The 10,079-nt window shown below is 37.7% G+C and overlaps 1 protein-coding gene across 2 annotated transcripts in view; it reads right to left on the bottom strand.

The window, feature by feature from the left end:
• The window catches only part of LOC111866248 (AP-4 complex subunit epsilon-1), a 19,166-nt gene extending 12,445 nt beyond the window's left edge, over positions 1–6,721 (bottom strand). Inside the window, exons 1-4 of one of the 2 annotated variants that reach the window (XM_023855024.2) lie at positions 6,416–6,718; positions 6,139–6,334; positions 2,619–2,815; positions 982–1,140 (exon numbers count right to left, since the gene is read on the bottom strand). In XM_023855024.2, the coding sequence (XP_023710792.1) occupies positions 982–1,140; positions 2,619–2,815; positions 6,139–6,334; positions 6,416–6,559 (696 nt within the window). In that variant the 5' untranslated portion in view covers positions 6,560–6,718. Of the gene's footprint in view, positions 1–981; positions 1,141–2,618; positions 2,816–6,138; positions 6,335–6,415 lie in introns of both variants that reach the window. The other variant, XM_023855025.2, reaches the window with a different exon arrangement.
• Positions 6,722–10,079: the final 3,358 nt, after the last annotated feature.

Here is a 10,079-nt window from a genome sequence, read left to right on the forward strand (position 1 = left end):
ATGGAGAAGATCAGTTGGACCGATTATGTGAGAAATGAAGAAGTGTTAATTAGAGTCAGTGAGCAGAGGAATATCCTACATGAAATAAGAAAACGGAAGGCTAATTGGATTGGTCATGTTTTACGCAGAAACTGCCTTCTAAAAGAAGCTATCGAAGGAAAGATAGATGGGCGGATAGAAGTGACAAGAAGACGAGGAAGAAGACGTAAGAAGATGCTGGATGACCTTGGGGACAGAAGAGGATACTGTCATTTGAAGGAGAAAGCTCTAGATCGCATTAAGTGGAGGAATTGTTTTGAAAGAGACTGTGGACCTGTCATCTTGACAGATTACTGATGATGATGATGATGAACATTCCAAGGGGAAACATCCTTCTAGGCAATGCCCTGTGTGCGCAGTTCGTAAAAAAAAGGACTATGACTGTCTACATTTGAAAGTGTTAATGCCACTTCAAAAAGGGGAATGTTTCCAGGAATATCACACTTTCAAGCACTTCTAGGAGCATTGGTAAGTGTTCTCCAAAAATTATAGTTCATAAAATTAATTTGGAGATTTTATATTAATTTTTAATGTGAACAGTGCACAAGTTAGGGTAGTAGGTATACAAATGCCGGTCCCCAGGGTGATTTAAATATTTAAATTGCCGGTCCGCAAAGTGTTAAGATGTCACCACCTGGGTCAATTCTTCATGGAACCAAGTTACTTTTATGATACCCCATAAACAAAGTCCAACATTTCATTTGAAGTGTAAGTTTATTAAAGGGTTAATCCAAAGGGAAGCACAACAGATCATTGAAGGTTGCAGTGTGAGGGCCAGTTTTATGGCTCACCCCTCATACTCATACTCATGGGTCGGATCACAACAAAAATAACATTATATGTTTTTGATTTGTTTCATTCTGGTCCTTCACACTAACAATTACAAAAGCAAAATAATACACATTAGACGGTATTATTTTGCCTTTGTAACATTATATGTACCTCAGCAACTACGAAAAGGAACTGCAAAACATGGGCCACCACTCCTGGATCTTTATCTCCCACCATAACTTTGACTGAAGTCACATACTGCAAACACAGCTGAGGAAATACTCGATAAAAGTGGTGTAAGACTATCACAGCTTTGCTTCGAATATAATCCTGTAAGTGACCATTCAATATTTAAATGCAGTCAGCATGTATGTTCTATGAAATAAACAGAACATGTTCATTAAAATCATACAAATACGTTAGATTATCTCAAACTGAATCAACTCTTTAGCATGTCTGAATTCATTATCCAGATAAAAAACAGTACAGAGAATATATCTGTTAGTAATAGATTTTTCTTATACTGTTAATGAAGTCATGGCACCATAAATTGAGCAGGCCGTTTTTTTTCCAAATTTATTAATTTCTTTCAGTAATAAAACCAGCTTCAAGTTTTGAACCATAGAATAATTCAGTGCTGTGTGACTTAACACTTCTATAACCATCTGTTACAATGACAGTCTCGAAGAAAGAGAAAGATTTAATGTGGCTAAAAACTATTTATTTAACTGAAAACATCACAGATGGCACAAATACACTCTACATTAGTATTCTTTTCCATCTGTGTAGAATGAATAGCAATATTTGAACATGGCTCAAAATGACTAATTCTAAGGAAGTAGTAGAAGTATTCAATAAATACTGTAGCTACTGTAATAACTGCAGCTGAGAATCTGGAAATGAAAAGTGCCAATAAAAAGGAAGCTGTGGGAACATCCCACATTATCACGCATTTTCTGCAACGCACTCTTCACATCAGTTTTCACCATCATGCGCACTAACCAATCAAATTGCTCCAAATGTTCGCATTTATACTGGGCTCGCTGCTAGCCCCGCATCTACATCATCACACGCGCTAGCCAATCAGTGACCTGCAAATTCTTCCTCCTCAATTTCAAGTTTCGCTCCGCCCACCGAGCAGTGTATAAAAGGGAGCAGCCGCAAACCGGCATCATCAGTCTGACTTCAGTCTATGATCAAGCCACACTCAAGCAACATCAGCCAGCAGGCTCCGTCGCCAGCGCTCGGTCTTCGGAGGCATCGGCAGGCTGCGCCAGGCACGACTGCCTCGGCCCTCTGGTTCTCACACCCGACACACTGGGGCACCTCGCCTGGACTTGCCGGTGGCCATGTCCCTGTCCGACCCACTGGGCATCTGGCGTAGCCACTGCCTCATCACTCCTGCGACTGTGGTGTGCGACCACGCAACTTCAACTCACCTGCCGTACGGCGATCAAGCAACCTCCAGCAACGGCCATGCTGTGGCCAGTCAAATCACTGGAACTAACCTTTCTCCCTACCAGCGCGCGCCGCGCTACCTCACCGATCAAGCATCTCAGCAACCACGGTCCTTTTCAGGACCAACAAACTGTTTCAAAGAAGTGGGTTGTCATCGGAGTAATGACGAACAACAAAGGTGAAAACCCCACAAAGCCATTAAATTCTTAGACACCTTGAAATTTGATAAATTCCCTGAACTGAAGCTAATCAAAACTCCTCTATTCCTGGCCAGTTAGTCAATGTAAGAGTTTCAAAGTTTCTCAGATGTACAGTTACTTCAATTTTGTAAGTAACAAAACTCTACTCACGCTGGGATGTTTAAGTTTCTCCTCCAGAACAGGCAGCAAAACAGTCACCTGATCATGAGGAAAGACATGGCAGCTGGCACACAGAGCCATGGCTACCACATATATGTTCTTACTTGTTAAATCACGAAGAATCGTGTTGACTAGCAGAACAGCGAGTGAGTCACATTCACGCAGAAGAAAAGCACAAGCCAAGTAGCCTAAAAACACAGATATAGTAATATGATTACTGGTATAATAATTTAGTAAAACTTAACTGTTTCTTCTTATTTAGTCTTTTACTAAATGATGGACACCATATGGCAAACAACAACAGACAGATTTTTAAAGCTTCATAAAAATAAAATATTGACTTAAGTGGTTTTACTGTGATGTTTGGAGTATGACAAGTAACATGAAGCCTGTTTAAGCCTAACCATCCTGTTTTAGCAAAGAAGGCTCTGGCAACACAGGAGTCACAACAGAACTAGCCCATGTAGTGGCAAAGAAATGTCACTATTAAACCTCAAATTAGTATTATTTCTAAACATAGAAGTTTGTATTTGAGCTTGTTTGTTGACAGTAAAAGTATTTGAAACCCATTAATTATTTGGGAAAATCATTGATTTTGCAGTTCAAAAATATATGAACACAGGAAGACATTACATTTAAATTATGTGTTATGTATTACGACGGCAGAAGGACTGATGGTTTGTCACTTAGTTTGTGCAAGTCTGTAAATTCTGATTCCTGTTTTATATACACACATAATTACTATTTTACAATATTATATTTAAGCATCCTGTTGCACTCTACACGATAAATGATACAAGCTCCGTCCCAAGTGCAAACAATATATATTGTCGCGTGTCTGGCGTATATCGCGACAAATAACTTCTCGATGTATTTGATGTAGCGAATTTTATTTCACATTTGCACTTACAATCACCCAAATTACAGATTTACGGTTACTGCTATCTGCAGTATCACAATTAGTACACTCCAAATGCCACAACACAACTGACTAGTTGCTGGCTAACTCGGCGGTAGCTCCAGGACTCACTGACTGACTCAGTACAACTCGACTCGGCGACTGTTACAGTACAACTGACTGGTACCAGCTGTGCAGCTCACTTATATAGCTGCAGTGCTTGCTTGTTGCGTAGAGTGCCACGTCATCCTGTTACGTCACCGCTGTTGATTCGCCTTGCATAGTTACCCGGTTACGGGGCTCGGCTATCTTCGGCTCCGCTCGTGACGTCACCGCGCATAGCTGCCAGGATGCGGGGTGATTACTCGCCTATTACGCGAGCGTTACGTTACCGCTGAGGGGTGGGAGGGGAGCGCTGACTCACCCACCGCGTCACTGCTGGTGTGTGGGGGGGGCTCGGCTTTGCGCAACATGTCACAATATTATATGTCTTTGATCTTGTTCTTTCTACACTATATGTTTCGGCCTCTATCGGCCATCATCAGGTGTATACTCTCAATGTTGCTGCCACACTGAACCCAGTCTAAAATTTAACATTTAAAAACACAATGTCACTTTCTTCGTATTATCAACATATACCTCGTTGATATGTGTCTGGTATGTAGATTATATTGCACACGTCAAATTTGATATTCCTGTAGTAGCACTATAAAATCTTTAGTTATGATGTTTTTAAATCTTTTAAAATTTTCTCTAAATTTTAAATTTAAAATTTAAAATTCTTAGGGTTACTCGCCCTATGTCTAAAGTGCTGGAGCGGCTAGTTCTTGTTTCCACACTGTACAGGTGTTATTTAATGTAGTCTTCTTGTGTGGGTGCTGCTGCTTGTCTTTACTACGTATTTTACTATTTTACAACTAGCAACTTCTTCCATTACCTTTTAGGAATTAAAGAGTATATATTAAATATTACTTCATATTTCCCTCTTATAAGTGTTGAGGTTTTCTCAACAGTGACTGTTAAGAGTGTAGTCTACTTGTTTGTGACAATGTGTAGTTTTGTAGGTGGATATTGACATTTTGCAGAAATACGCTGCCTTTATCTTTAGGGTTGAAATGTTTTCCTCTTTCCATTTTGTGATCAAACTGAGAGGAATTGGACACAATGCTTCAGTTTGCTGCATCCCTCAGAAATGGGGAGTGAAGCAATGTTACAAACCCCAGAACCCTGGAAGATGGTTCTATCCAACAACTTCAGTTATTTCATATACTCTCATATTACCCTCTGCTATGCCATTTAAGCATATACTACTTCTCTTTACACAAAACAGGGGACCTGGTGGACCAGGGGTTAGTAAATAGCCTTCTGTACTAAAGGCTTTGCATTCAAGACGAGCTGAGAAGTAAAAAAAACTGTAACTGGATGCATCAGAAAGAGGAAAAGAATTGCTTGTATCCTTCCATCCCAGAATAGTGACATAAAACACCCCTCATCCACTGAGTATCACAGTCACATAAAATCAGCAGTGAAGTGAAGAAATAGCTACTACTCCAGTTGCAAAATTCAGCACAACCCAACCCTATTATGCACTTACATTACACAACTGGCTGCCATCTCATGCTCACCTCCAGCTTCTATCCCAAGGACTATTTGTTACCAATTTTAATGACCAATGATTGTTAGTGACAAACACATGTGAAGAAGGCAAACAGTTTCCAGGATTTCAAAAATGACAAAGAAGTGAAGTTTTGAGAGCTTATACTCCCTGAAGGAATGAGATTGATATCAGGTGAATCAGTGGAATTCAAAGGAAGATACAGCTAAGTAATAAGAGTACAAGGGGTGGAAGAGAAAGGAAGCCATGCCTGATTCTTCAATTTCACAGCAATGTCAGTCACAACCCCGCACTACTGAGATTGGTCCTCATAAGAAAGTAATTAATATTTTACAACATTCATTTCCTGTGCAATGCTGGGTATGTCTCAGGAAAAAGGTGACTGTATCAACGCAGATAAATCTCATTTTAGGTAAGACACAAAATTTACAACAAGAATATCTGTCCACATCAGGTTCACATATAGCAGTTGACCTTAATATCTTTCATTCATTCATTTATTCATTCATTCATTGATTCATTTATATGCATTCTGTTAATCCATACAAGGTCAAACCAACCTATGGGATATAGAACCTGTCAAGATACAAATATAATATAAACATAAAATAATGACATATACATACATTCATAATGAGCACAATAAGGACATAAAGTAAAACACAGTATTGCATAACAGCAGTGTCACAAAACACATTTTGATCAAAGACACAAAGAAAAACACAGTATTGCACAACAGTGTCACAAAACACAGTTTGAACAAATACACAAGATAACAGTGAAGACAATGAAACATGAATGAATTGAACTTACAGTGGGAAGACCTCCCACAACATATTCTTGGAATACGTACAATAGTTGTTCAAGACGTTCAGTATTTAAATTAAATACATGACAACGGATTCACAAAGCCTTCCATTTGTTAACCCTCAAACAGATAGTCTGTACTTTAATAACCCAGTTAATTTTATATTCAAATCTTGTTCAAAATACATTACCCATTTTCTTTTCTGCTAATGATCCATTCTGAGCCAACTTTACAGCATGGATATAAGCAAATTCTGCTTTGTAACCCGATAGTTCCGAAAAGATAGAAAATGCAAGGCATTTAATAACAGTGGATGGTTTGCTGGATGGTTCTGAGAGCTTTGCTTTTACAAGTCTGAGGCAATCTCGTATCATCCACTCTTCCTCCTGAAATAAAAACAGACAATTAGACATTCATACTGAACACATTATAACAGGGATATTTCAGTCATTTCTGCAAGTACGTACTCTTTTTGTTCGGGAAGTAACACATCTTTCAAGCATATGTTTTAATCCAACGTTGGTCCCCAGTGGTGATAATAGAGACCCAATAGATTCAAGGGATTTTTCAAATATTCCAGACATCTTTACGTGCCTGAGGGCAACTTTCATACCAAAAAATCTGACAATCAGTAAGAGAAATAAATTATTTATTACATTATTACATATTTAAATTAAACATCGCTTGCTTTCTTTTCGTACAATCACATTCCCATTTTAAAAACAATCGTGCGCATACTGCCATATTGGCCCAGGCTATACTTTTAATGCGCTCAAGATCCTCAAGATGGTCACGACCGGTCACGACCGTCACGACGGTCACGACGGTCACGACTATAGTTTCACTGAAAAAGCAAAAAGGAAAGGCTGTAGGAATGCGTGTTCGGTGCTGCTTAACTTAGTAGATGAAGAAATATTTCGTCTATAAGACGCTGTGGATTTTTGCAGTGCCAGAAGTATGAGGAGGAAAGTGGAAGATTTGGAAGAAAAGTATTACACACTCGTGCATGCAAATATATAGGTCATAGAACATGAATACTATATAAGTTGTGAGGAGTGATCTCACGGAAAGCAACATTTGAGGAAGTTCGTAAAAAAAGAGTATCGAATGAGTTTTATACAGAAGAAAGAATTATATAACCAGTATTAACTATTTGAATTGCTCTGAAATATAGTATTCATTTAGTTACTGTATGTGGATACCGGTAAGGGGCACTATGCTACAAGTCGGAAGGTCGCGGGATCTAATCCAATGAGATGGATTTTTTTTTCAGTTGATCTAATCCTTCCATCCGCACTATGGTCCAGGGGTCGACTCAACCTCTAACAGAATGAGTTTCAGGTATATTTTTGTATCTTTATTTTAATATCCATAGATCCTAATTGGCTACAAAAGCCACTGGATATAGAACATGTCACGATTTACATACGTTAGTTATGAGAACAGAAACTAGTCCTCTTACAGCCACATTCACTAATTTAACCAACATGTACAATGGAAAGTTTGTATGGTTGTGTATGTGTGTAAGGAATGGGCCATAAAGTGCGGCTCTCCCACTGTGACCTTTGATTATCTGTTCTGCTTCTCTTTCGGATTAACCCTTTATTAATCCTACACCTTGAATGAAACTAACACCCGCAGCCAAAAAGGGAACACACATCACGAGACATGATACACACGCCATGTAAGAGGAACGACTGCCATACTGGAGGAACCATGCACATGTTTTGAATTGGAACAGATAAGATGAATATCTTTACAAGATTTTAGTATACAAAAAATTTATTGTAACTGACGAATATTTTAAAATACTTTTTAAATAATTTGACATTGACATAATGGCATGCAATGCAATAGATTAGTGTAAATGGAGCACCTGATGATGGCTCTGTGGTGCCGAAACATGTTGTGAAGTGACAGGTAAAAGTGGATGCACTGCAAGACGGACACTGTATATATATCATGGACGAAAATCAGTGCAACAGGACGCTAAAATACAACATTATAAAAAGTTGAATTCATCCTGTATTTAAAATACTTGTCCACTGTATAAAATGAATGGGAGTAGAATACATTTTTCAAGGTGAATTTAAATTGTTTCGTATTATGAGACAGATCTTTTATTGAAACAGGTAAGCTGTTGAACACCTTAATCCCAGCATAATAAGTTCCCTTCTTAAAAATCTGACAGATGAGGTGATGGATGATGCAAATCAGATTTGGTCCTCGTATTAATGTTGTGTACCTCAGAGTTTACTTTAAAATGGTGTCTGTTATTAATCACGAACAGTGAAAGTGAATATACGTACTGAGATTTTAGTGGTAGTGTTTTTAATTCTCTAAAAATAAAACTAAAATAGAAATAAAAATAGAACTAAAATTTTTAGTTCTCTCTGCATGAGTCTCTATCCCTAATCCCCATAAAAATTCTAATAGCTTTTTTCTTGTAGTCTGAAAATTATGTTGCTATAATGAGGATCTCCCCAAAATATTAGTCCATAAGTCATAATCGAGCGAAAATAAGAATAATATACCATCTTCAATGATTCCTGGGACAAGAAAGGCTTACTTGTTCTAATCGCACAACAAGCTGAACTTAGTTTTGGTATGACTGTATCTGTGTGAATCTCTCAAGAGAAAGTATTGTCCAATGTTAATCCAAGAAATTTTGTATTACAAATATTAAATATTTTCTTGTTCCCGTGCATGATGTTTAAATCAAGCAAAGAACTAGTCTTAGTTACAAATTGCATAGATTGAGTCTTATCGGCATTTAATGTCAGTAGGTTAGTAGTAAACCATCTATATATATCTTGGAAAGCTTTATTGACATTATTTAAAAATTTATTGGGTTGAGGCTAGTAATAATTATACTAGTATCATCTGCAAATAGAACTGTTTCAGTATTACCATTTATTGATTTTGGTAGGTCATTAATGTAAAGTAAAAAAAGCAAAGGACCAAATATTGATCCCTGTGGGACTCCATGCCATATCACTTCCCAGTTTGAGCAAGAATCAGGAGAGTTGTTGTTTAAGATCACCCTTTGCTATCTACCCTCTATGTACAATTTAATTAGTTTAAGTGATATTCCTCTTATTCCATAAAACTCCAGTTTTGTTAATAAAATGTTGTGATTAACACAGTCAAAGGCTTTATGTAAATTACAAAAGATACCTCCAACCACCATTCTGTTGTTCAGTGCATTTAATATTTCATCATTCAATCTATAGGAGGTCTTTTCTGTTGATGCACAAGGTCTGAAGTCAGACTGTTCTGTTATTAAAATGTTATTAACTTCGATATGTCGCAAAAGTCTTATCATATATTATTTTTTCAGATACTGTAGTTAATAAAGAGTTCGGTCTATAATTAGTCACCTGTGTTACGATCATAATTTATTTCCTGACTGCTATACAGTTTTCCATTCTGACAGGGTGTCTGTAAATAAGTCACGTGGTGGTGGAGTTCTCATTGCCCTGTCCTCCAAAATTCGCTCTTGTAAATGCAGATACGATTTAGAATCTTGCGATGAATGTGTATGGGTTGAAATCCCCACTTCAGACGGCCTCAGCTTACTCATTGGAAATAATTACTTTCCCCCTGACACTAATCCTGAAAACATTGCTAATTACTTTCGTTTTTTAGAAAACAATCTGGATACCCATAATTTTCGAGTAATTATGGTTGGGGATTTTAATGCCCCTGGTTTCGACTGGAAAAGTGGTTTAGCTCTGCCCAATTCTCATTATTACTCGAAACTTAAGGGAGATGCAATCTACACTTCCACATGTCTACTAAATCTTAATCAGTGCATTGATAATGTCATCAGCAGCAATCTACTTGATTTAATTTTTTCTAACTTAAGCGACATAAGTATTACTCCTGTTGACTCTGGACTTATTAAGCCTGACAATTACCACCCCCCACTAATTATCAATATTTGTTTGTCCCTTGCCACTTGTATTCAAAATTATAAATATTTGTACCGTAAATTTTTGTTTGGGGATTATGCACTGCTTTATAATAATCTCTCAACTTACGACTGGTCCTGTGTATATGGTACCACCTCCGTGGATTCTGCTGTTGCCGGCCTCAATGCTGCTGTCCAAGATGCCATGGAACATGCAA

Source organism: Cryptotermes secundus, unplaced genomic scaffold (assembly GCF_002891405.2).
Source record: "Cryptotermes secundus unplaced genomic scaffold, Csec_1.0 scaffold940, whole genome shotgun sequence".
NCBI classification, from domain to species: domain Eukaryota; kingdom Metazoa; phylum Arthropoda; class Insecta; order Blattodea; family Kalotermitidae; genus Cryptotermes; species Cryptotermes secundus.